The sequence below is a fragment of the Pan paniscus genome, chromosome 5 (assembly GCF_029289425.2).
Source record: "Pan paniscus chromosome 5, NHGRI_mPanPan1-v2.0_pri, whole genome shotgun sequence".
NCBI lineage: Eukaryota > Metazoa > Chordata > Mammalia > Primates > Hominidae > Pan > Pan paniscus.
The window spans coordinates 188,273,729-188,300,115 of record NC_073254.2 but is presented as its reverse complement, the minus strand read 5'-3'; the positions used below and the strand labels follow the sequence as shown (position 1 = coordinate 188,300,115).

Sequence of the window (26,387 nt, the reverse complement as noted above, 5' to 3'; positions counted from 1 at the left end):
AAGGGAGTACTGCCTTATCAGGGACTAACTTTTCCCTGTGGCTTTTATTCTCAGGACTACAGGTTTTCTAATATAAATAAGAGTAGACGGTGCTCTGTATCCACGGGTTCCGCATCCTTGGATTTAACTAACCTCATGTTGAACATACTCAAAATAATAACAATAAATAGTACAACAATAAAATAATATGAGCTTAACAACACAGTACAACAAAGACGTCCACAGCATTTACATTGCATCAGGTATTATAAGGAATCTCAAGGTGATGTAAAGTGTACATGAGGATGTGCATAGGGTACACGCAAACTCTACACCATTCCCGGGTTTTGATATCCGAGGGGAGTCCTGGAACCAGTTCCCAGCAGACACGGAGGGATTGTACGTTGCTTTAAGTCGCAGCAGGAAGGGTGTCTCTCTAGGCTTTATTTTCCTCTCTAGGAAAATTGTTTAATTTTTCCAGGCCATAAAGAAAACACATGCTGGTAAATATTTTTAAAATATAGAAACACCTAATTTAGAAAGAAGCGTCTCTTGTAGTTTCCAGGGAAACCAGGTTAACAGGTAAAGCTGGGATCATTGACTTGAAGTTGATCACGTTGGTACTAGATTATAGACATCTCTATTTTTATTGATTGATTGCTTAATTGTTTGAGGCAGGGTCACACTCTTATCACCCACACTGGAGTGCAGTGGCGCGTTCATAGCTTTCTGCAGCCTTGAACTCCCAGGATCAAGCAATCTTCCTGCCTCAGCCCCCTGAGTAGCTAGGACTACAGGCATGCACCACCACACCCAGCTAATTTTTTTTTTTTTCCTGTGGTAACAAGGTCTCATTATGTTGTCCAGGCTTGTCTTGAATTCCTGGCCTCAAGCAATCCTCCTGCCTTGGCCTCCAAAATTGCTGAGATTACAAGCTTGAGCCACCGCATCCAACCCTGACATCTCTATTTTTTAAACAACTCATTCCATAGCTGAGAGAGGGGTGCCTGGGTTGCAGAGGAAGAGGGTAGGGATACGTGTTGCTAAATTGCTTTCCCAAAGGGTGTGCCCGGAGCATGTGCCAGTTTTGAATATCAGCTTGTAATATTCCTGCACGTTGGAACATTGTTTTAGTAAGCAAGCATTTGACACCTGCATGTGTGTTAAGATGCTTTCTGCGTTGTCAGCCAAGGAAAGCCCCATATGCAGCGTCAGCTGCAGACGCACAGTTTTCAGCTGTGCATCTCTTCTCTCCAAGCCACACTCAGTTTTGAACAAACGGTGACACCTGAGAAGCATGGTGACTGCTCTGATGAAGCCTTTTGTTTTGCTTTCAGACAATGAGTATATATTTATGGATTTGGAGCAAAAGCTCAGCAAGTACTTCTCAAAAGATTGGAAGAAAGAAAGAAATGAAGTAAGTGTAGAGTGTCGGGTGGGAGAGGGCAGGCACCGCGGTGGGCTGTGCTGGGCCACGGGGACACGTGGGGTGGGAGAGGGCAGGCACCGCGGTGGGCTGTGCTGGGCCACGGGGACACGTGGGGTGGGAGAGAGCAGGCACCGCGGTGGGCTGTGCGGGACGGCGGGGACACGTGGGGTGGGAGAGGGCAGGCACCGCGGTGGGCTGTGCGGGATGGCGGGGATGCGTGGGGTGGGAGAGGGCAGGCACCGCGGTGGGCTGTGCTGGGCCACGGGGACACGTGGGGTGGGAGAGAGCAGGCACCGCGGTGGGCTGTGGGGGATGGCGGGGATGCGTGGGGGGGGAGAGGGCAGGGCACCACGGTGGACAGTGGTGGGATGCGTGGGGGGGGGAGAGGGCAGGCACCGCGGTGGGCTGTGCGGGACGGCGGGGATGCGTGGGGTGGGAGAGGGCAGGCACCGTGGTGGGCTGTGCGGGATGGCGGGGATGCGTGGGGTGGGAGAGGGCAGGCACCGCGGTGGGCTGTGCTGGGCCACGGGGACACGTGGGGTGGGAGAGAGCAGGCACCGTGGTGGGCTGTGCGGGACGGCGGGGACACGTGGGGTGGGAGAGGGCAGGCACCGCGGTGGGCTGTGCAGGACGGCGGGGACACGTGGGGTGGGAGAGGGCAGGCACCGCGGTGGGCTGTGCAGGACGGCGGGGACACGTGGGGTGGGAAAGAGCAGGGCACCACGGTGGACTGTGGTGGGATGCGTGGGTTGGGAGAGAGCAGGGCACCACGGTGGACTGTGGTGGGATGCGTGGGGTGGGAGAGGGCAGGCACCACGGTGGACTGTGCTGGACCAATGTGCTGCCTTCTGTCCACGCAGCTGCTCCGTCCAGAGGGGCTGTCCGCAGGGGGACTGCGGTGAGCCCTGAGGCTGCAGGCAGGTGTGCCCGCCCGAAGCCCGCCTTTGCAGATGTTCTTGAACGCTGTAGACCACGTCCCACTCAGGGTTCTCCGGGTAGAAAATACCATGAGTCGAACTGTCAGCTATGGCTGCAGACACCTGAGCTTCGACTTTGAGCTGAGTGTGAAGCAATCCAGGCCCCCCCACTGGGAAGACAGGACAGCCAGCGGCACCTCCCTGTGGCTCACTTGCTCTTTCTTGCATTTTCCCCACCAGGGAAATGAGAAACCCAGAGCCCCCTTCGTGGCCTTCCTCCGAGTGCAGCACTACGTGGAAAACGGAAGGGTCATAAGGTAACGGCATGCGGACTGTAAGGGGTGTTTCCTGGAATACTGAAAATCTGCCGCATCACGTCGAAGTTCCCTGAAGGCCACACATTACATTTGAGTTTATCCAAAAACAAAAAACAAACAAACAACCCCACTATATCGGCTGTTTACTTTGGGGTTAACACAGGAATTCTATTTAATCGAAAGGTATACAGACTGTGTCATAAATTGGTACTTCTTTTTCTTTTTCTTTTCTTTTTCTTTTTGTTTTGTTTTGTTTTGAGACGTAATTTCACTCTTGTCGCCCAGGCTGGAGGGCAATGGCACAATCTCGGCTCACTGCAACCTCCACCTCCTGGGTTCAAGCGATTCTTCTGCCTTAGTCTCCAGAGTAGCTGGGATTACAGGGGGGCGCCACCACACCTGGCTAATTTTGTATTTTCAGTAGAGACGGGGTTTCTCTGTGTTGGTTAAGCTGGTCTCAAACTCCCGACCTCAGGTGATCCACCCGCCTCGACCTCCCAAAGTGTTGGGATTACAGGTGTGAGCCACCGTGCCCGGCCTAAAGTGGTACTTCCTCAAATGCCAGGACTCGTACTCTCTAGGGTGGGTATACCATCTGGGGGTGGGCGAGGCTTCTGGAGGTCACTGGGCTAAGGGCTGCTGCGCTTGCTGCGTGGCGGTTCTCACTGTTCACTGCCCACTCTGCAGGTGTCTAGTGGGAAGCTTTCCCCGACAGGAGTGGGTAAGTTGTACATCTGGTGGGCTGCACTCTAAACCAACGGGGGCTGCTTCTTCCAGAGCTGCCTTAGAGCTTCTAGGGTAAGAAAGACGTCCCTCAGGAGGATCCTGAGACTTACTTCCAGAACAGAGCTTCAGGGGTGCGTGAACAGGGTTTACCCTGGGGGAAACCTAAGGGGGTTTCCCAGGAATTCCCTAAGCAGGCACAATCCCCGCCAGTTCCAAAAGGGATGTGTGCGGTTGTGTGGAAGGTTCTAGGGGGTGAGGGGTGTGTGGTTGTGTGGGAGGGTTCTGGAGAGTGAAAGGTGTGTGGTTGTGTGGAGAGTCCTGGAGACACTGGTGTGTGGTTGTGTGGCAGGTTCTGGAGAGTGAGGGGTGTGTGAATATGTGGACGGTTCTGGATAGCCTTGGAGGGGAGGTCTGGAAGGTGTTGGGTTGATGGATGGAGCTACCTGGTGCTATGGGGCCAGTTTGGGGGAATTATATGAGAAGATCTTGCACCTGCATCTTGGGTGAGCCTCCACCCGGCCTGTGATTAATGAATACCAGCCATGGCCAAGCCCCGTGCTGGGCGGTGAGCTCTGGGAGCCAGGTCTGTCCACATCCCAGGGATTCAAGTTGCCCAGGCCCTGTGCACCTCCAGGGATTCGAGTTGCCCAGGCTCTGTGCACCTCTCCTGCACTGGGGCTTGGTTTGGTGAAGGCCGAACTCACTGGGGAAGGAGTGGGACCTCGGCAGGTGGAGCCTCATCTAGTGGCTCCTTGGTGGCAGCAAGTCACCTGTGCCCCGCTCCAGGAAGAGTGCGGGCCTGTGTTGTGCTGGCCCTGCAGGGACACAGCTGTGGGTATAACAAGACAGGAACTAGGTACCAGGGGCTCAGGACAGCCCTGGGAGCTGGTGTGGGGAAGGACAAGGCAGGGCCAGAGGGGCCAGCAGTCCCCACACCGGTCGTTCTGGAACTCACTCCCTGCCACCTTCCAGCGACCACAGGGCACGGCACCTGTACTACTGCCACTTGAAGGAGCGCGTGCTGAGGTCACAGTGCGCTCACCGGGAGGAAGCCTACTTCCTGCTGGCTGCCTGCGCGCTGCAGGCTGACCTGGGCGAGCACCGGGAGTCGGCCCATGCCGGGAGGTACTTCGAGCCACACTCCTACTTCCCACAGTGGGTAAGGTCAGGGCCCAACTCCTCCCAGCACCGCTAGCCTGGTGCCTGTCCACCTCCACCAGGTCCCGTCCATGGAAGCAGGGGACTGAGGGCCTGGCAGGGGCTGCTGGAGCAAGGGTCAGGGATGGAAACAGGGCAATCACCTGTCCTTTTGTCCTGAAGGCCCAAGGGTCCTTACCACCCCCAAAGGCAGGCAGTGTGGGAGGAGTGGCCCTGAGCAGGCAGGTGCGGGTGCCTGTGCTCCTGACGCACCCAGCCAGCTGTGTGGCCTTGCTCTCTGGCTTCACCTCTCTCAGCCCCTCGGCTGCCTGGCTGTGGAATGTGACCCACACGGGCCTTGTGGCTATGAACCTTCCTGCTTCTCTCTAAGTATCCTGGGACCCGTAGGAGTCTCTGAGCCTCAGCTTCCTCACCTGTAAGGGAAGGAGTGGCATCCCCCCGGGAGGAGGGCCATGGAGAGGCGTGGGCTGTGCCACTGTGTGCCCAGTCCCAGGTGCTGTCTGGCCTGATGGCCGCGCAGATTGATGGCTGTCACCCCGGGGATGCAGGCCCTGTTCCGGGAGAACTTTAAGGTTTCTCTCCTTGACCGCTCATCCCTGTGTACCTCTCTATCCTGTGCACCTTGGGGCCTTCTCACCTTTGCTCTGAGGCAGTCGCTGAGGTCAGGGTGGGGCCCAGCCAGGCTTCCTCCCAGCGCTGTGGACGCCACACGTGCCCTTGGCCTCTGAGCACATTTCCACCCTCAGTGATTCCATTCCACTGTGGTTCTTACCCCAGTCCCGGTGATGGCCCCAGCCGGTCGTCACTGGGCAGGTTCCCAAGAGCCAGGGCTCATTGGGAGTGGAGTCCCCACCTGCAGACGTCTGAGGAGGGCTGGCTGCTGCCATTCCCCTTGGGGAGGACCCGAGGGGGACAGGAAATCAGACAGGCCCAGGGCCACAGTGGGCACTGAGACTTCATCTCTGGGTCTGGGCTCAGCAGCCAGGCCCTGGCCCTGCCCACCGAGGTTGGCACCAGCTGCGGGAGTCTGGGGAAGCTTCTCGGAGCAGGGTGCCGGCAAGGAGGAAGGGGGCACCAGCAGGGGTCTGAGCTGACCTCCCGGCTCTGTCCTCAGATCATCACCAAGAGGGGGATTGACTACATCCTCCGGCACGTGCCTACCCTGCACGGGGAGCGCCAGGGCCTGAGCCCCAAGGAGGCCATGCTGTGCTTCATCCAGGAGGCCTGCCGGCTGGAGGATGTGCCCGTGCACTTCTTCAGGCTGCACAAGGTCGAACCCAGGGCGGCCAGCGATGGGCTGGACTCTGACTCCAGGCCAGGGATGGACGGAGCCCCCATGGCTAATAGTGGTCAGGACCCCAGGACAGGGATGGATGGAGCCCCTGTGGCTAAGAGTGGGACGGGACCAGGACCCCAGGGCAGGGATGGATGGAGCCCCCATGGCTAACAGTGGGACTAGGACCCCGGGGCAGGGATGGATGGAGCCCCCGTGGCTAAGAGTGGGACCAGGACCCCGGGGCAGGGATGGATGGAGCCCCCGTGGCTAAGAGTGGGACGGGACCAGGACCCCGGGGCAGGGATGGATGGAGCCCCTGTGGCTAAGAGTGGGACCAGGACCCCAGGGCAGGGATGGATGGAGCCCCCGTGGCTAAGAGTGGGACGGGACCAGGACCCCGGGGCAGGGATGGATGGAGCCCCTGTGGCTAAGAGTGGTACCAGGACCCCGGGGCAGGGATGGATGGAGCCCCCGTGGCTAAGAGTGGGACCAGGACCCCGGGGCAGGGATGGATGGAGCCCCCGTGGCTAAGAGTGGGATGGGACCAGGACCCCGGGGCAGGGATGTATGGAGCCCCTGTGGCTAAGAGTGGGACGGGACCAGGACCCCAGGGCAGGGATGGATGGAGCCCCCGTGGCTAAGAGTGGGACGGGACCAGGACCCCGGGGCAGGGATGTATGGAGCCCCTGTGGCTAAGAGTGGGACGGGACCAGGACCCCAGGGCAGGGATGGATGGAACCCCCGTGGCTAAGAGTGGGACGGGACCAGGACCCCGGGGCAGGGATGGATGGAGCCCCCGTGGCTAAGAGTGGGACCAGGACCCCGGGGCAGGGATGGATGGAGCCCCCGTGGCTAAGAGTGGGACGGGACCAGGACCCCGGGGCAGGGATGGATGGAGCCCCTGTGGCTAAGAGTGGGACCAGGACCCCAGGGCAGGGATGGATGGAGCCCCCGTGGCTAAGAGTGGGACCAGGACCCCGGGGCAGGGATGGATGGAGCCCCCGTGGCTAAGAGTGGGACCAGGACCCCAGGGCAGGGATGGATGGAGCCCCCGTGGCTAAGAGTGGGACCAGGACCCCGGGGCAGGGATGGATGGAGCCCCCGTGGCTAAGAGTGGGACCAGGACCCCGGGGCAGGGATGGATGGAGCCCCCGTGGCTAAGAGTGGGACCAGGACCCCGGGGCAGGGATGGATGGAGCCCCCGTGGCTAAGAGTGGGACCAGGACCCCGGGGCAGGGATGGATGGAGCCCCCGTGGCTAAGAGTGGGACCAGGACCCCGGGGCCGGCAATGCTTGTGCTATGACAACTATGCCTTTGATCTGATGCTGGAGTGAATGAGACTGTCTGTAAATGGGCCCCAGAGCTCAGCCTGGTCCATGGAGGCCTCGGCCCCTAGCCAGACTCACCATACTCTGCCATCAGTGAGGCCCAGCACCTCCAGGCCCGCAACTTGACCTCTGACCTGTGTCCTCTAGGATAAGAAGGAAGGTCGTCCCACCATGATCCTGGGACTGGCCCTCAGGGGAGTGCACATCTACCAGGTGACCGAAGGGGCTCCAGCCTCACAGAGCCCCTCGTCCTGCCCCCACCCCCTCCTCCCTTCCCCGCTGGAGTCTGGGCCGTGTAGCATCCCTGCAGCGGTCATGGGCGCTGGCTGGCCCCGCCTGGACGCGCCCTGCCTCTGCTGTCCCGCAGGAGGTGGACCGTGCTCCGCAGCTGCTGTACGACCTCCCCTGGCCCCACATTGGGAAGCTGGCATTTCTGGTGGGTGTCTGGCGGGTCCCTGTGCCCTGGAAAGCCTGGGCAGATGCAGCTTCATCCTCAGGGCATTTTCTGGACAATTCTGCACCCAACGAGGTGCAGGTCCCTTCCTGCCGGCCTCTCGGGGGCATCAGGGCCGTCCTGGCCTCACGGGCTTTGCGCCTGGCCCTGGCCCTGCAGGCGTGGGGTGTTTAGCTGCCCGGTGAGGTCTAGTTGTTATCGCTTGAAAACTTCTGGCTCCCAATTGAGAAAATCAAGGGAGAAAAGAAGAGCAGGTCATAGAAACGCACCTGTGTGGCCTCTGTTCCTCTCGTCCCGGCCCCAGAGCTGTCACCCAGGGTCACCCCACAGCCCGGGTGCCAGGGATAAAAAGGCAGTGACTGTGGGGGCTGCTGGGCAGCAGGCTTGCTCTGGACAGCCAGACCGAGGTCTTCCCGTCCCACCCCAGACCTCCACTCCCCTCACACTGCTGCGGGCACTTTCTAGCCAGGAGGGCTGTGTCCTCTCAAGCAAGGGCGGAGCAGAGCACAGTGTCCTCGCACAGTGTCCGCCAACAGCCATCTGCACTGCGAAGTGAAAACCTGGGCCTCGTCCCCCTGGGGGCCATGGCTGACATTTAAAATCATCCTTTCCTGTTGCTAGCGTGGTTTTCCACCTGTGGAGTGGCAACTTCTCTCCTGTTTGCTCAGGGAAAGAAGCTAGAGATCCAGCTGGATGGGCTGCCCGCAGCACAGAAGCTGGTTTACTACACGGGCTGCACCTGGCGGTCCAGGCACCTGCTGCAGCTGCTGCGCGCCAGCCACCAGCTCCACCTCCGCGTGCGGCCCACTCTGCAACAGCTGCGGCAGCGGGAGGAGGCGGAAGGTGGGGCTGGGCTGGGTACGCTGGGCTCCGCAGCCGGACTGCGCCTTCTGGGCTAGGCTGGGCACACTGGGCTCTGGCCGGACTGTGCCTTCTGTCTCTTATTGTTGTGGCCTCCTGACTCCCACGTCCCCCAGATGCTCAGGTCGAAGGGCGAGGTGGTGGCCCCCCAGCTCTGCCTGGAGTGGAATTCTATAGATGGGGCTGGGGGAAGCTGGGAGCTTGAGGAGCCACCTTAGGTTTCCACTTCTCAGTTTCCTGGTCTGTTTCCCACTTCTCCTCCCATCATGTGCCCACAAAGAGCAAGAAATGCAGGTTCCGACAAGGCCTCAGCGTTTACCCACAGGCCTGGCCTCCCTCCCGGTTCCACATCCTCACCTGAGCACAAGGCCTGGCCTCAGCGTTTACCCACAGGCCTGGTCTCCCTCCCTGTTCCACATCCTCACCTGAGCACAAGGCCTGGCCTCAGCGTTTACCCACAGGCCTGGTCTCCCTCCCTGTTCCACATCCTCACCTGAGCACAAGGCCTGGCCTTAGTGTTTACCCACAGGCCTGGTCTCCCTCCCTGTTCCACGTCCTCACCTGAGCACAAGGCCTGGCCTCAGCGTTTACCCACAGGCCTGGTCTCCCTCCCTGTTCCACATCCTCACCTGAGCACAAGGCCTGGCCTTAGTGTTTACCCGCAGGCCTGGTTTCCCTCTCTGTTCCACATCCTCATCTGGTCTGTGGGTGTGCATTTCTGTCTCCCGGGCTCTTCCTCCTGCATCAGCAGGGCTGATCCCTCTCCAGCTCGGCCTCACTGTGCTCCCCACTCCCCACAGAGAAGCAGCACTACCGGGAGTCCTATATCAGCGATGGGCTGGAGCTGGACCTGGCCAGCAGGAGCTTCCCGGGCAGTGGGGTCAGCAGCCAGCACTGCCCCCGCTGCCTCTCACGCCACTCCGCCGACAGCCACGGCAGTTCCTACACGTCAGGCATCAAGGCCAACTCCTGGCTCAGGGAATCCAGAGAGATGTCTGTGGACGTGCCCTTGGAGGTCCACGGGCTCCATGAGAAGGAGCCGTCCTCCAGCCCCAGGACCAGCTGCAGCCACCCCAGCACACGTGGTGACAGCCAAGGTGGGCCCGAGGGAGATGCCCAGGCCCCAGGGACAGTGAGTGCGGTCCAGCCAGCCCCAGCTTGGCTGACCCTGGACACCGAGGCAGCAAAGCCCTGGCCTGCCCTCCAGTGGCCAGACGTGAGGGGCTGGGCTGCCTGTGACCTGAGTCCCGGGAAATATGCCAGAACATGCCGGAAGAACAGAGATGGCAGGGAGGAGCTGCCTGCATCCTGCTGTGCCCGAGTCTCCTGTTCCTGCCAAGGGGCAGCCGCAGGCTGGGATCAGAGACAGGAGAGGTGGGGTCCTCTTGGGGTTGCAGATGAGTCCAGGTCCTTTAGCTTTCTCGGAAGCCCATCTCAGGAGCCCCTCCCACTCCTAGGAAGCCCCTGGCCCCTAGGAAGCACCCTCCCAACTCCTAGGAAGAACCCCCCTCCCAAGGAATGCTCCCCCTCCCGGGAAGCCCCCCCACAAAACTCCTAGGAAGCTCCCCTTCCAGGGAGCCCCTCCCTCTCCCAGGAATCCCATCCCCACACATAGGAAGCCCCCCACTCCTAGGAAACCCCCCACTCCTAGGAAGCCCCCCCACTTCCAGGAAGCACCCCATTCCTAAGAAGTCCCCTCACTCCTAGGAAGCCCCCTGGGCTCCTAGAGACCCCCCAACTCTTAGGAAGCCCCCCCCCCCACACTCCTAAGAAGCCCTGTGGACTCCTAGGAACTCCCCCAACTCTTTGGAAGCCTTCTGACTCCTAGGAAGCCCCCTACTCCTAGGAAGCCCTGTCCTACCAGCTTCCCTCCCATCAGAAAGCCTGGGTTAGACTCATGTCTTTTTACACTCAGTTGAGTAGGAGTGAGAAGACAGAGCCATTCAGAGTGTTCTAGGACCATGTGTCCACCTGGCCCAGGACGCAGCACCTTGTCCTGAGGGATGCACCCTGCCCATTCCCTGTGTGTAGGACCGTGTGCGCCCCTGGCCCAGGACGCAGCACCCTGTCCTGAGGGATGCGTCCTGCCCAGTCCCTGTGTGTAGGACCGTGTGCGCCCCTGGCCCAGGACGCAGCACCCTGTCCTGAGGGATGCGTCCTGCCCAGTCCCTGTGTGTAGGACCGTGTGCGCCCCTGGCCCAGGACGCAGCACCCTGTCCTGAGGGATGCGTCCTGCCCATTCCCTGTGTGTAGGACCGTGTGCGCCCCTGGCCCAGGACGCAGCACCCTGTCCTGAGGGATGCGTCCTGCCCAGTCCCTGTGTGTAGGACCGTGTGCGCCCCTGGCCCAGGACGCAGCACCCTGTCCTGAGGGATGCGTCCTGCCCAGTCCCTGTGTGTAGGACCGTGTGCGCCCCTGGCCCAGGACGCAGCACCCTGTCCTGAGGGATGCGTCCTGCCCATTCCCTGTGTGTAGGACCGTGTGCGCCCCTGGCCCAGGACGCAGCACCCTGTCCTGAGGGATGCGTCCTGCCCAGTCCCTGTGTGTAGGACCGTGTGCGCCCCTGGCCCAGGACGCAGCACCCTGTCCTGAGGGATGCGTCCTGCCCAGTCCCTGTGTGTAGGACCGTGTGCGCCCCTGGCCCAGGACGCAGCACCCTGTCCTGAGGGATGCGTCCTGCCCAGTCCCTGTGTGTAGGACCGTGTGCGCCCCTGGCCCAGGACGCAGCACCCTGTCCTGAGGGATGCGTCCTGCCCAGTCCCTGTGTGTAGGACCGTGTGCGCCCCTGGCCCAGGACGCAGCACCCTGTCCTGAGGGATGCGTCCTGCCCAGTCCCTGTGTGTAGGACCGTGTGCGCCCCTGGCCCAGGACGCAGCACCCTGTCCTGAGGGATGCGTCCTGCCCAGTCCCTGTGTGTAGGACCGTGTGCGCCCCTGGCCCAGGACGCAGCACCCTGTCCTGAGGGATGCGTCCTGCCCAGTCCCTGTGTGTAGGACCGTGTGCGCCCCTGGCCCAGGACGCAGCACCCTGTCCTGAGGGATGCGTCCTGCCCAGTCCCTGTGTGTAGGACCGTGTGCGCCCCTGGCCCAGGACGCAGCACCCTGTCCTGAGGGATGCGTCCTGCCCAGTCCCTGTGTGTAGGACCGTGTGCGCCCCTGGCCCAGGACGCAGCACCCTGTCCTGAGGGATGCGTCCTGCCCAGTCCCTGTGTGTAGGACCGTGTGCGCCCCTGGCCCAGGACGCAGCACCCTGTCCTGAGGGATGCGTCCTGCCCAGTCCCTGTGTGTAGGACCGTGTGCGCCCCTGGCCCAGGACGCAGCACCCTGTCCTGAGGGATGCGTCCTGCCCAGTCCCTGTGTGTAGGACCGTGTGCGCCCCTGGCCCAGGACGCAGCACCCTGTCCTGAGGGATGCGTCCTGCCCAGTCCCTGTGTGTAGGACCGTGTGCGCCCCTGGCCCAGGACGCAGCACCCTGTCCTGAGGGATGCGTCCTGCCCAGTCCCTGTGTGTAGGACCGTGTGCGCCCCTGGCCCAGGACGCAGCACCCTGTCCTGAGGGATGCGTCCTGCCCAGTCCCTGTGTGTAGGACCGTGTGCGCCCCTGGCCAAGGACGCAGCACCCTGTCCTGAGGGATGCGTCCTGCCCAGTCCCTGTGTGTAGGACCGTGTGCGCCCCTGGCCCAGGACGCAGCACCCTGTCCTGAGGGATGCGTCCTGCCCAGTCCCTGTGTGTAGGACCGTGTGCGCCCCTGGCCCAGGACGCAGCACCCTGTCCTGAGGGATGCGTCCTGCCCAGTCCCTGTGTGTAGGACCGTGTGCGCCCCTGGCCCAGGACGCAGCACCCTGTCCTGAGGGATGCGTCCTGCCCAGTCCCTGTGTGTAGGACCGTGTGCGCCCCTGGCCCAGGACGCAGCACCCTGTCCTGAGGGATGCGTCCTGCCCAGTCCCTGTGTGTAGGACCGTGTGCGCCCCTGGCCCAGGACGCAGCACCCTGTCCTGAGGGATGCGTCCTGCCCAGTCCCTGTGTGTAGGACCGTGTGCGCCCCTGGCCCAGGACGCAGCACCCTGTCCTGAGGGATGCGTCCTGCCCAGTCCCTGTGTGTAGGACCGTGTGCGCCCCTGGCGCAGGACGCAGCACCCTGTCCTGAGGGATGCGTCCTGCCCAGTCCCTGTGTGTAGGACCGTGTGCGCCCCTGGCCCAGGACGCAGCACCCTGTCCTGAGGGATGCGTCCTGCCCAGTCCCTGTGTGTAGGACCGTGTGCGCCCCTGGCCCAGGACGCAGCACCCTGTCCTGAGGGATGCGTCCTGCCCAGTCCCTGTGTGTAGGACCGTGTGCGCCCCTGGCCCAGGACGCAGCACCCTGTCCTGAGGGATGCGTCCTGCCCAGTCCCTGTGTGTAGGACCGTGTGCGCCCCTGGCCCAGGACGCAGCACCCTGTCCTGAGGGATGCGTCCTGCCCAGTCCCTGTGTGTAGGACCGTGTGCGCCCCTGGCCCAGGACGCAGCACCCTGTCCTGAGGGATGCGTCCTGCCCAGTCCCTGTGTGTAGGACCGTGTGCGCCCCTGGCCCAGGACGCAGCACCCTGTCCTGAGGGATGCGTCCTGCCCAGTCCCTGTGTGTAGGACCGTGTGCGCCCCTGGCCCAGGACGCAGCACCCTGTCCTGAGGGATGCGTCCTGCCCAGTCCCTGTGTGTAGGACCGTGTGCGCCCCTGGCCCAGGACGCAGCACCCTGTCCTGAGGGATGCGTCCTGCCCAGTCCCTGTGTGTAGGACCGTGTGCGCCCCTGGCCCAGGACGCAGCACCCTGTCCTGAGGGATGCGTCCTGCCCAGTCCCTGTGTGTAGGACCGTGTGCGCCCCTGGCCCAGGACGCAGCACCCTGTCCTGAGGGATGCGTCCTGCCCAGTCCCTGTGTGTAGGACCGTGTGCGCCCCTGGCCCAGGACGCAGCACCCTGTCCTGAGGGATGCGTCCTGCCCAGTCCCTGTGTGTAGGACCGTGTGCGCCCCTGGCCCAGGACGCAGCACCCTGTCCTGAGGGATGCGTCCTGCCCAGTCCCTGTGTGTAGGACCGTGTGCGCCCCTGGCCCAGGACGCAGCACCCTGTCCTGAGGGATGCGTCCTGCCCAGTCCCTGTGTGTAGGACCGTGTGCGCCCCTGGCCCAGGACGCAGCACCCTGTCCTGAGGGATGCGTCCTGCCCAGTCCCTGTGTGTAGGACCGTGTGCGCCCCTGGCCCAGGACGCAGCACCCTGTCCTGAGGGATGCGTCCTGCCCAGTCCCTGTGTGTAGGACCGTGTGCGCCCCTGGCCCAGGACGCAGCACCCTGTCCTGAGGGATGCGTCCTGCCCAGTCCCTGTGTGTAGGACCGTGTGCGCCCCTGGCCCAGGACGCAGCACCCTGTCCTGAGGGATGCGTCCTGCCCAGTCCCTGTGTGTAGGACCGTGTGCGCCCCTGGCCCAGGACGCAGCACCCTGTCCTGAGGGATGCGTCCTGCCCAGTCCCTGTGTGTAGGACCGTGTGCGCCCCTGGCCCAGGACGCAGCACCCTGTCCTGAGGGATGCGTCCTGCCCAGTCCCTGTGTGTAGGACCGTGTGCGCCCCTGGCCCAGGACGCAGCACCCTGTCCTGAGGGATGCGTCCTGCCCAGTCCCTGTGTGTAGGACCGTGTGCGCCCCTGGCCCAGGACGCAGCACCCTGTCCTGAGGGATGCGTCCTGCCCAGTCCCTGTGTGTAGGACCGTGTGCGCCCCTGGCCCAGGACGCAGCACCCTGTCCTGAGGGATGCGTCCTGCCCAGTCCCTGTGTGTAGGACCGTGTGCGCCCCTGGCCCAGGACGCAGCACCCTGTCCTGAGGGATGCGTCCTGCCCAGTCCCTGTGTGTAGGACCGTGTGCGCCCCTGGCCCAGGACGCAGCACCCTGTCCTGAGGGATGCGTCCTGCCCAGTCCCTGTGTGTAGGACCGTGTGCGCCCCTGGCCCAGGACGCAGCACCCTGTCCTGAGGGATGCGTCCTGCCCAGTCCCTGTGTGTAGGACCGTGTGCGCCCCTGGCCCAGGACGCAGCACCCTGTCCTGAGGGATGCGTCCTGCCCAGTCCCTGTGTGTAGGACCGTGTGCGCCCCTGGCCCAGGACGCAGCACCCTGTCCTGAGGGATGCGTCCTGCCCAGTCCCTGTGTGTAGGACCGTGTGCGCCCCTGGCCCAGGACGCAGCACCCTGTCCTGAGGGATGCGTCCTGCCCAGTCCCTGTGTGTAGGACCGTGTGCGCCCCTGGCCCAGGACGCAGCACCCTGTCCTGAGGGATGCGTCCTGCCCAGTCCCTGTGTGTAGGACCGTGTGCGCCCCTGGCCCAGGACGCAGCACCCTGTCCTGAGGGATGCGTCCTGCCCAGTCCCTGTGTGTAGGACCGTGTGCGCCCCTGGCCCAGGACGCAGCACCCTGTCCTGAGGGATGCGTCCTGCCCAGTCCCTGTGTGTAGGACCGTGTGCGCCCCTGGCCCAGGACGCAGCACCCTGTCCTGAGGGATGCGTCCTGCCCAGTCCCTGTGTGTAGGACCGTGTGCGCCCCTGGCCCAGGACGCAGCACCCTGTCCTGAGGGATGCGTCCTGCCCAGTCCCTGTGTGTAGGACCGTGTGCGCCCCTGGCCCAGGACGCAGCACCCTGTCCTGAGGGATGCGTCCTGCCCAGTCCCTGTGTGTAGGACCGTGTGCGCCCCTGGCCCAGGACGCAGCACCCTGTCCTGAGGGATGCGTCCTGCCCAGTCCCTGTGTGTAGGACCGTGTGCGCCCCTGGCCCAGGACGCAGCACCCTGTCCTGAGGGATGCGTCCTGCCCAGTCCCTGTGTGTAGGACCGTGTGCGCCCCTGGCCCAGGACGCAGCACCCTGTCCTGAGGGATGCGTCCTGCCCAGTCCCTGTGTGTAGGACCGTGTGCGCCCCTGGCCCAGGACGCAGCACCCTGTCCTGAGGGATGCGTCCTGCCCAGTCCCTGTGTGTAGGACCGTGTGCGCCCCTGGCCCAGGACGCAGCACCCTGTCCTGAGGGATGCGTCCTGCCCAGTCCCTGTGTGTAGGACCGTGTGCGCCCCTGGCCCAGGACGCAGCACCCTGTCCTGAGGGATGCGTCCTGCCCAGTCCCTGTGTGTAGGACCGTGTGCGCCCCTGGCCCAGGACGCAGCACCCTGTCCTGAGGGATGCGTCCTGCCCAGTCCCTGTGTGTAGGACCGTGTGCGCCCCTGGCCCAGGACGCAGCACCCTGTCCTGAGGGATGCGTCCTGCCCAGTCCCTGTGTGTAGGACCGTGTGCGCCCCTGGCCCAGGACGCAGCACCCTGTCCTGAGGGATGCGTCCTGCCCAGTCCCTGTGTGTAGGACCGTGTGCGCCCCTGGCCCAGGACGCAGCACCCTGTCCTGAGGGATGCGTCCTGCCCAGTCCCTGTGTGTAGGACCGTGTGCGCCCCTGGCCCAGGACGCAGCACCCTGTCCTGAGGGATGCGTCCTGCCCAGTCCCTGTGTGTAGGACCGTGTGCGCCCCTGGCCCAGGACGCAGCACCCTGTCCTGAGGGATGCGTCCTGCCCAGTCCCTGTGTGTAGGACCGTGTGCGCCCCTGGCCCAGGACGCAGCACCCTGTCCTGAGGGATGCGTCCTGCCCAGTCCCTGTGTGTAGGACCGTGTGCGCCCCTGGCCCAGGACGCAGCACCCTGTCCTGAGGGATGCGTCCTGCCCAGTCCCTGTGTGTAGGACCGTGTGCGCCCCTGGCCCAGGACGCAGCACCCTGTCCTGAGGGATGCGTCCTGCCCAGTCCCTGTGTGTAGGACCGTGTGCGCCCCTGGCCCAGGACGCAGCACCCTGTCCTGAGGGATGCGTCCTGCCCAGTCCCTGTGTGTAGGACCGTGTGCGCCCCTGGCCCAGGACGCAGCACCCTGTCCTGAGGGATGCGTCCTGCCCAGTCCCTGTGTGTAGGACCGTGTGCGCCCCTGGCCCAGGACGCAGCACCCTGTCCTGAGGGATGCGTCCTGCCCAGTCCCTGTGTGTAGGACCGTGTGCGCCCCTGGCCCAGGACGCAGCACCCTGTCCTGAGGGATGCGTCCTGCCCAGTCCCTGTGTGTAGGACCGTGTGCGCCCCTGGCCCAGGACGCAGCACCCTGTCCTGAGGGATGCGTCCTGCCCAGTCCCTGTGTGTAGGACCGTGTGCGCCCCTGGCCCAGGACGCAGCACCCTGTCCTGAGGGATGCGTCCTGCCCAGTCCCTGTGTGTAGGACCGTGTGCGCCCCTGGCCCAGGACGCAGCACCCTGTCCTGAGGGATGCGTCCTGCCCAGTCCCTGTGTGTAGGACCGTGTGCGCCCCTGGCCCAGGACGCAGCACCCTGTCCTGAGGGATGCGTCCTGCCCAGTCCCTGTGTGTAGGACCGTGTGCGCCCCTGGCCCAGGACGCAGCACCCTGTCCTGAGGGATGCGTCCTGCCCAGTCCCTGTGTGTAGGACCGTGTGCGCCCCTGGCCCAGGACGCAGCACCCTGTCCTGAGGGATGCGTCCTGCCCAGTCCCTGTGTGTAGGACCGTGTGCGCCCCTGGCCCAGGACGCAGCACCCTGTCCTGAGGGATGCGTCCTGCCCAGTCCCTGTGTGTAGGACCGTGTGCGCCCCTGGCCCAGGACGCAGCACCCTGTCCTGAGGGATGCGTCCTGCCCAGTCCCTGTGTGTAGGACCGTGTGCGCCCTGGCCCAGGACGCAGCACCCTGTCCTGAGGGATGCGTCCTGCCCAGTCCCTGTGTGTAGGACCGTGTGCGCCCCTGGCCCAGGACGCAGCACCCTGTCCTGAGGGATGCGTCCTGCCCAGTCCCTGTGTGTAGGACCGTGTGCGCCCCTGGCCCAGGACGCAGCACCCTGTCCTGAGGGATGCGTCCTGCCCAGTCCCTGTGTGTAGGACCGTGTGCGCCCCTGGCCCAGGACGCAGCACCCTGTCCTGAGGGATGCGTCCTGCCCAGTCCCTGTGTGTAGGACCGTGTGCGCCCCTGGCCCAGGACGCAGCACCCTGTCCTGAGGGATGCGTCCTGCCCAGTCCCTGTGTGTAGGACCGTGTGCGCCCCTGGCCCAGGACGCAGCACCCTGTCCTGAGGGATGCGTCCTGCCCAGTCCCTGTGTGTAGGACCGTGTGCGCCCCTGGCCCAGGACGCAGCACCCTGTCCTGAGGGATGCGTCCTGCCCAGTCCCTGTGTGTAGGACCGTGTGCGCCCCTGGCCCAGGACGCAGCACCCTGTCCTGAGGGATGCGTCCTGCCCAGTCCCTGTGTGTAGGACCGTGTGCGCCCCTGGCCCAGGACGCAGCACCCTGTCCTGAGGGATGCGTCCTGCCCAGTCCCTGTGTGTAGGACCGTGTGCGCCCCTGGCCCAGGACGCAGCACCCTGTCCTGAGGGATGCGTCCTGCCCAGTCCCTGTGTGTAGGACCGTGTGCGCCCCTGGCCCAGGACGCAGCACCCTGTCCTGAGGGATGCGTCCTGCCCAGTCCCTGTGTGTAGGACCGTGTGCGCCCCTGGCCCAGGACGCAGCACCCTGTCCTGAGGGATGCGTCCTGCCCAGTCCCTGTGTGTAGGACCGTGTGCGCCCCTGGCCCAGGACGCAGCACCCTGTCCTGAGGGATGCGTCCTGCCCAGTCCCTGTGTGTAGGACCGTGTGCGCCCCTGGCCCAGGACGCAGCACCCTGTCCTGAGGGATGCGTCCTGCCCAGTCCCTGTGTGTAGGACCGTGTGCGCCCCTGGCCCAGGACGCAGCACCCTGTCCTGAGGGATGCGTCCTGCCCAGTCCCTGTGTGTAGGACCGTGTGCGCCCCTGGCCCAGGACGCAGCACCCTGTCCTGAGGGATGCGTCCTGCCCAGTCCCTGTGTGTAGGACCGTGTGCGCCCCTGGCCCAGGACGCAGCACCCTGTCCTGAGGGATGCGTCCTGCCCAGTCCCTGTGTGTAGGACCGTGTGCGCCCCTGGCCCAGGACGCAGCACCCTGTCCTGAGGGATGCGTCCTGCCCAGTCCCTGTGTGTAGGACCGTGTGCGCCCCTGGCCCAGGACGCAGCACCCTGTCCTGAGGGATGCGTCCTGCCCAGTCCCTGTGTGTAGGACCGTGTGCGCCCCTGGCCCAGGACGCAGCACCCTGTCCTGAGGGATGCGTCCTGCCCAGTCCCTGTGTGTAGGACCGTGTGCGCCCCTGGCCCAGGACGCAGCACCCTGTCCTGAGGGATGCGTCCTGCCCAGTCCCTGTGTGTAGGACCGTGTGCGCCCCTGGCCCAGGACGCAGCACCCTGTCCTGAGGGATGCGTCCTGCCCAGTCCCTGTGTGTAGGACCGTGTGCGCCCCTGGCCCAGGACGCAGCACCCTGTCCTGAGGGATGCGTCCTGCCCAGTCCCTGTGTGTAGGACCGTGTGCGCCCCTGGCCCAGGACGCAGCACCCTGTCCTGAGGGATGCGTCCTGCCCAGTCCCTGTGTGTAGGACCGTGTGCGCCCCTGGCCCAGGACGCAGCACCCTGTCCTGAGGGAGGCGTCCTGCCCAGTCCCTGTGTGTAGGACCGTGTGCGCCCCTGGCCCAGGACGCAGCACCCTGTCCTGAGGGATGCGTCCTGCCCAGTCCCTGTGTGTAGGACCGTGTGCGCCCCTGGCCCAGGACGCAGCACCCTGTCCTGAGGGATGCGTCCTGCCCAGTCCCTGTGTGTAGGACCGTGTGCGCCCCTGGCCCAGGACGCAGCACCCTGTCCTGAGGGATGCGTCCTGCCCAGTCCCTGTGTGTAGGACCGTGTGCGCCCCTGGCCCAGGACGCAGCACCCTGTCCTGAGGGATGCGTCCTGCCCAGTCCCTGTGTGTAGGACCGTGTGCGCCCCTGGCCCAGGACGCAGCACCCTGTCCTGAGGGATGCGTCCTGCCCAGTCCCTGTGTGTAGGACCGTGTGCGCCCCTGGCCCAGGACGCAGCACCCTGTCCTGAGGGATGCGTCCTGCCCAGTCCCTGTGTGTAGGACCGTGTGCGCCCCTGGCCCAGGACGCAGCACCCTGTCCTGAGGGATGCGTCCTGCCCAGTCCCTGTGTGTAGGACCGTGTGCGCCCCTGGCCCAGGACGCAGCACCCTGTCCTGAGGGATGCGTCCTGCCCAGTCCCTGTGTGTAGGACCGTGTGCGCCCCTGGCCCAGGACGCAGCACCCTGTCCTGAGGGATGCGTCCTGCCCAGTCCCTGTGTGTAGGACCGTGTGCGCCCCTGGCCCAGGACGCAGCACCCTGTCCTGAGGGATGCGTCCTGCCCAGTCCCTGTGTGTAGGACCGTGTGCGCCCCTGGCCCAGGACGCAGCACCCTGTCCTGAGGGATGCGTCCTGCCCAGTCCCTGTGTGTAGGACCGTGTGCGCCCCTGGCCCAGGACGCAGCACCCTGTCCTGAGGGATGCGTCCTGCCCAGTCCCTGTGTGTAGGACCGTGTGCGCCCCTGGCCCAGGACGCAGCACCCTGTCCTGAGGGATGCGTCCTGCCCAGTCCCTGTGTGTAGGACCGTGTGCGCCCCTGGCCCAGGACGCAGCACCCTGTCCCGAGGGATGCGTCCTGCCCAGTCCCTGTGTGTAGGACCGTGTGCGCCCCTGGCCCAGGACGCAGCACCCTGTCCCGAGGGATGCGTCCTGCCCAGTCCCTGTGTGTAGGACCGTGTGCGCCCCTGGCCCAGGACGCAGCACCCTGTCCTGAGGGATGCGTCCTGCCCAGTCCCTGTGTGTAGGACCGTGTGCGCCCCTGGCCCAGGACGCAGCACCCTGTCCTGAGGGATGCGTCCTGCCCAGTCCCTGTGTGTAGGACCGTGTGCGCCCCTGGCCCAGGACGCAGCACCCTGTCCTGAGGGATGCGTCCTGCCCAGTCCCTGTGTGTAGGACCGTGTGCGCCCCTGGCCCAGGACGCAGCACCCTGTCCTGAGGGATGCGTCCTGCCCAGTCCCTGTGTGTAGGACCGTGTGCGCCCCTGGCCCAGGACGCAGCACCCTGTCCTGAGGGATGCGTCCTGCCCAGTCCCTGTGTGTAGGACCGTGTGCGCCCCTGGCCCAGGACGCAGCACCCTGTCCTGAGGGATGCGTCCTGCCCAGTCCCTGTGTGTAGGACCGTGTGCGCCCCTGGCCCAGGACGCAGCACCCTGTCCTGAGGGATGCGTCCTGCCCAGTCCCTGTGTGTAGGACCGTGTGCGCCCCTGGCCCAGGACGCAGCACCCTGTCCTGAGGGATGCGTCCTGCCCAGTCCCTGTGTGTAGGACCGTGTGCGCCCCTGGCCCAGGACGCAGCACCCTGTCCCGAGGGATGCGTCCTGCCCAGTCCCTGTGTGTAGGACCGTGTGCGCCCCTGGCCCAGGACGCAGCACCCTGTCCCGAGGGATGCGTCCTGCCCAGTCCCTGTGTGTAGGACCGTGTGCGCCCCTGGCCCAGGACGCAGCACCCTGTCCCGAGGGATGCGTCCTGCCCAGTCCCTGTGTGTAGGACCGTGTGCGCCCCTGGCCCAGGACGCAGCACCCTGTCCCGAGGGATGCGTCCTGCCCAGTCCCTGTGTGTAGGACCGTGTGCGCCCCTGGCCCAGGACGCAGCACCCTGTCCCGAGGGATGCGTCCTGCCCAGTCCCTGTGTGTAGGACCGTGTGCGCCCCTGGCCCAGGACGCAGCACCCTGTCCCGAGGGATGCGTCCTGCCCAGTCCCTGTGTGTAGGACCGTGTGCGCCCCTGGCCCAGGACGCAGCACCCTGTCCCGAGGGATGCGTCCTGCCCAGTCCCTGTGTGTAGGACCGTGTGCGCCCCTGGCCCAGGACGCAGCACCCTGTCCCGAGGGATGCGTCCTGCCCAGTCCCTGTGTGTAGGACCGTGTGCGCCCCTGGCCCAGGACGCAGCACCCTGTCCCGAGGGATGCGTCCTGCCCAGTCCCTGTGTGTAGGACCGTGTGCGCCCCTGGCCCAGGACGCAGCACCCTGTCCCGAGGGATGCGTCCTGCCCAGTCCCTGTGTGTAGGACCGTGTGCGCCCCTGGCCCAGGACGCAGCACCCTGTCCCGAGGGATGCGTCCTGCCCAGTCCCTGTGTGTAGGACCGTGTGCGCCCCTGGCCCAGGACGCAGCACCCTGTCCCGAGGGATGCGTCCTGCCCAGTCCCTGTGTGTAGGACCGTGTGCGCCCCTGGCCCAGGACGCAGCACCCTGTCCCGAGGGATGCGTCCTGCCCAGTCCCTGTGTGTAGGACCGTGTGCGCCCCTGGCCCAGGACGCAGCACCCTGTCCCGAGGGATGCGTCCTGCCCAGTCCCTGTGTGTAGGACCGTGTGCGCCCCTGGCCCAGGACGCAGCACCCTGTCCCGAGGGATGCGTCCTGCCCAGTCCCTGTGTGTAGGACCGTGTGCGCCCCTGGCCCAGGACGCAGCACCCTGTCCCGAGGGATGCGTCCTGCCCAGTCCCTGTGTGTAGGACCGTGTGCGCCCCTGGCCCAGGACGCAGCACCCTGTCCCGAGGGATGCGTCCTGCCCAGTCCCTGTGTGTAGGACCGTGTGCGCCCCTGGCCCAGGACGCAGCACCCTGTCCCGAGGGATGCGTCCTGCCCAGTCCCTGTGTGTAGGACCGTGTGCGCCCCTGGCCCAGGACGCAGCACCCTGTCCCGAGGGATGCGTCCTGCCCAGTCCCTGTGTGTAGGACCGTGTGCGCCCCTGGCCCAGGACGCAGCACCCTGTCCCGAGGGATGCGTCCTGCCCAGTCCCTGTGTGTAGGACCGTGTGCGCCCCTGGCCCAGGACGCAGCACCCTGTCCCGAGGGATGCGTCCTGCCCAGTCCCTGTGTGTAGGACCGTGTGCGCCCCTGGCCCAGGACGCAGCACCCTGTCCCGAGGGATGCGTCCTGCCCAGTCCCTGTGTGTAGGACCGTGTGCGCCCCTGGCCCAGGACGCAGCACCCTGTCCCGAGGGATGCGTCCTGCCCAGTCCCTGTGTGTAGGACCGTGTGCGCCCCTGGCCCAGGACGCAGCACCCTGTCCCGAGGGATGCGTCCTGCCCAGTCCCTGTGTGTAGGACCGTGTGCGCCCCTGGCCCAGGACGCAGCACCCTGTCCCGAGGGATGCGTCCTGCCCAGTCCCTGTGTGTAGGACCGTGTGCGCCCCTGGCCCAGGACGCAGCACCCTGTCCCGAGGGATGCGTCCTGCCCAGTCCCTGTGTGTAGGACCGTGTGCGCCCCTGGCCCAGGACGCAGCACCCTGTCCCGAGGGATGCGTCCTGCCCAGTCCCTGTGTGTAGGACCGTGTGCGCCCCTGGCCCAGGACGCAGCACCCTGTCCCGAGGGATGCGTCCTGCCCAGTCCCTGTGTGTAGGACCGTGTGCGCCCCTGGCCCAGGACGCAGCACCCTGTCCCGAGGGATGCGTCCTGCCCAGTCCCTGTGTGTAGGACCGTGTGCGCCCCTGGCCCAGGACGCAGCACCCTGTCCCGAGGGATGCGTCCTGCCCAGTCCCTGTGTGTAGGACCGTGTGCGCCCCTGGCCCAGGACGCAGCACCCTGTCCCGAGGGATGCGTCCTGCCCAGTCCCTGTGTGTAGGACCGTGTGCGCCCCTGGCCCAGGACGCAGCACCCTGTCCCGAGGGATGCGTCCTGCCCAGTCCCTGTGTGTAGGACCGTGTGCGCCCCTGGCCCAGGACGCAGCACCCTGTCCCGAGGGATGCGTCCTGCCCAGTCCCTGTGTGTAGGACCGTGTGCGCCCCTGGCCCAGGACGCAGCACCCTGTCCCGAGGGATGCGTCCTGCCCAGTCCCTGTGTGTAGGACCGTGTGCGCCCCTGGCCCAGGACGCAGCACCCTGTCCCGAGGGATGCGTCCTGCCCAGTCCCTGTGTGTAGGACCGTGTGCGCCCCTGGCCCAGGACGCAGCACCCTGTCCCGAGGGATGCGTCCTGCCCAGTCCCTGTGTGTAGGACCGTGTGCGCCCCTGGCCCAGGACGCAGCACCCTGTCCCGAGGGATGCGTCCTGCCCAGTCCCTGTGTGTAGGACCGTGTGCGCCCCTGGCCCAGGACGCAGCACCCTGTCCCGAGGGATGCGTCCTGCCCAGTCCCTGTGTGTAGGACCGTGTGCGCCCCTGGCCCAGGACGCAGCACCCTGTCCCGAGGGATGCGTCCTGCCCAGTCCCTGTGTGTAGGACCGTGTGCGCCCCTGGCCCAGGACGCAGCACCCTGTCCCGAGGGATGCGTCCTGCCCAGTCCCTGTGTGTAGGACCGTGTGCGCCCCTGGCCCAGGACGCAGCACCCTGTCCCGAGGGATGCGTCCTGCCCAGTCCCTGTGTGTAGGACCGTGTGCGCCCCTGGCCCAGGACGCAGCACCCTGTCCCGAGGGATGCGTCCTGCCCAGTCCCTGTGTGTAGGACCGTGTGCGCCCCTGGCCCAGGACGCAGCACCCTGTCCCGAGGGATGCGTCCTGCCCAGTCCCTGTGTGTAGGACCGTGTGCGCCCCTGGCCCAGGACGCAGCACCCTGTCCCGAGGGATGCGTCCTGCCCAGTCCCTGTGTGTAGGACCGTGTGCGCCCCTGGCCCAGGACGCAGCACCCTGTCCCGAGGGATGCGTCCTGCCCAGTCCCTGTGTGTAGGACCGTGTGCGCCCCTGGCCCAGGACGCAGCACCCTGTCCCGAGGGATGCGTCCTGCCCAGTCCCTGTGTGTAGGACCGTGTGCGCCCCTGGCCCAGGACGCAGCACCCTGTCCCGAGGGATGCGTCCTGCCCAGTCCCTGTGTGTAGGACCGTGTGCGCCCCTGGCCCAGGACGCAGCACCCTGTCCCGAGGGATGCGTCCTGCCCAGTCCCTGTGTGTAGGACCGTGTGCGCCCCTGGCCCAGGACGCAGCACCCTGTCCCGAGGGATGCGTCCTGCCCAGTCCCTGTGTGTAGGACCGTGTGCGCCCCTGGCCCAGGACGCAGCACCCTGTCCCGAGGGATGCGTCCTGCCCAGTCCCTGTGTGTAGGACCGTGTGCGCCCCTGGCCCAGGACGCAGCACCCTGTCCCGAGGGATGCGTCCTGCCCAGTCCCTGTGTGTAGGACCGTGTGCGCCCCTGGCCCAGGACGCAGCACCCTGTCCCGAGGGATGCGTCCTGCCCAGTCCCTGTGTGTAGGACCGTGTGCGCCCCTGGCCCAGGACGCAGCACCCTGTCCCGAGGGATGCGTCCTGCCCAGTCCCTGTGTGTAGGACCGTGTGCGCCCCTGGCCCAGGACGCAGCACCCTGTCCCGAGGGATGCGTCCTGCCCAGTCCCTGTGTGTAGGACCGTGTGCGCCCCTGGCCCAGGACGCAGCACCCTGTCCCGAGGGATGCACCCTGCCCAGTCCCTGTGTGTAGGACCGTGTGCGCCCCTGGCCCAGGACGCAGCACCCTGTCCTGAGGGATGCGTCCTGCCCAGTCCCTGTGTGTAGGACCGTGTGCGCCCCTGGCCCAGGACGCAGCACCCTGTCCTGAGGGATGCGTCCTGCCCAGTCCCTGTGTGTAGGACCGTGTGCGCCCCTGGCCCAGGACGCAGCACCCTGTCCTGAGGGATGCGTCCTGCCCAGTCCCTGTGTGTAGGACCGTGTGCGCCCCTGGCCCAGGACGCAGCACCCTGTCCTGAGGGATGCGTCCTGCCCAGTCCCTGTGTGTAGGACCGTGTGCGCCCCTGGCCCAGGACGCAGCACCCTGTCCTGAGGGATGCGTCCTGCCCAGTCCCTGTGTGTAGGACCGTGTGCGCCCCTGGCCCAGGACGCAGCACCCTGTCCTGAGGGATGCGTCCTGCCCAGTCCCTGTGTGTAGGACCGTGTGCGCCCCTGGCCCAGGACGCAGCACCCTGTCCTGAGGGATGCGTCCTGCCCAGTCCCTGTGTGTAGGACCGTGTGCGCCCCTGGCCCAGGACGCAGCACCCTGTCCTGAGGGATGCGTCCTGCCCAGTCCCTGTGTGTAGGACCGTGTGCGCCCCTGGCCCAGGACGCAGCACCCTGTCCTGAGGGATGCGTCCTGCCCAGTCCCTGTGTGTAGGACCGTGTGCGCCCCTGGCCCAGGACGCAGCACCCTGTCCTGAGGGATGCGTCCTGCCCAGTCCCTGTGTGTAGGACCGTGTGCGCCCCTGGCCCAGGACGCAGCACCCTGTCCTGAGGGATGCGTCCTGCCCAGTCCCTGTGTGTAGGACCGTGTGCGCCCTGGCCCAGGACGCAGCACCCTGTCCCGAGGGATGCGTCCTGCCCAGTCCCTGTGTGTAGGACCGTGTGCGCCCTGGCCCAGGACGCAGCACCCTGTCCCGAGGGATGCGTCCTGCCCAGTCCCTGTGTGTAGGACCGTGTGCGCCCTGGCCCAGGACGCAGCACCCTGTCCCGAGGGATGCGTCCTGCCCAGTCCCTGTGTGTAGGACCGTGTGCGCCCCTGGCCCAGGACGCAGCACCCTGTCCTGAGGGATGCGTCCTGCCCAGTCCCTGTGTGTAGGACCGTGTGCGCCCCTGGCCCAGGACGCAGCACCCTGTCCTGAGGGATGCGTCCTGCCCAGTCCCTGTGTGTAGGACCGTGTGCGCCCTGGCCCAGGACGCAGCACCCTGTCCTGAGGGATGCGTCCTGCCCAGTCCCTGTGTGTAGGACCGTGTGCGCCCCTGGCCCAGGACGCAGCACCCTGTCCCGAGGGATGCGTCCTGCCCAGTCCCTGTGTGTAGGACCGTGTGCGCCCCTGGCCCAGGACGCAGCACCCTGTCCCGAGGGATGCGTCCTGCCCAGTCCCTGTGTGTAGGACCGTGTGCGCCCTGGCCCAGGACGCAGCACCCTGTCCTGAGGGATGCGTCCTGCCCAGTCCCTGTGTGTAGGACCGTGTGCGCCCCTGGCCCAGGACGCAGCACCCTGTCCCGAGGGATGCGTCCTGCCCAGTCCCTGTGTGTAGGACCGTGTGCGCCCCTGGCCCAGGACGCAGCACCCTGTCCCGAGGGATGCGTCCTGCCCAGTCCCTGTGTGTAGGACCGT

The 26,387-nt window shown here is 65.6% G+C and overlaps 1 protein-coding gene across 5 annotated transcripts in view; it reads left to right on the top strand.

Annotated features, from left to right (window-relative positions):
* FRMD1 (FERM domain containing 1) overlaps window positions 1-26,387 on the top strand; it is a 56,919-nt gene that overhangs the window by 12,104 nt on the left and 18,428 nt on the right. For 3 of the 5 annotated variants that reach the window (XM_057302654.2, XM_003820205.6, XM_055114440.3), the window contains 7 exons: window positions 1,317-1,396; window positions 2,566-2,642; window positions 4,341-4,527; window positions 5,641-5,796; window positions 7,279-7,344; window positions 8,254-8,428; window positions 9,247-9,543. In XM_057302654.2, the coding sequence (XP_057158637.1) occupies window positions 1,317-1,396; window positions 2,566-2,642; window positions 4,341-4,527; window positions 5,641-5,796; window positions 7,279-7,344; window positions 8,254-8,428; window positions 9,247-9,543 (1,038 nt within the window). Of the gene's footprint in view, window positions 1-1,276; window positions 1,397-2,565; window positions 2,643-4,340; window positions 4,528-5,640; window positions 5,797-7,278; window positions 7,345-7,498; window positions 7,568-8,253; window positions 8,429-9,246; window positions 9,544-26,387 lie in introns of those variants that run through there. The other 2 variants (XM_055114438.3, XM_055114439.3) reach the window with 2 other exon arrangements.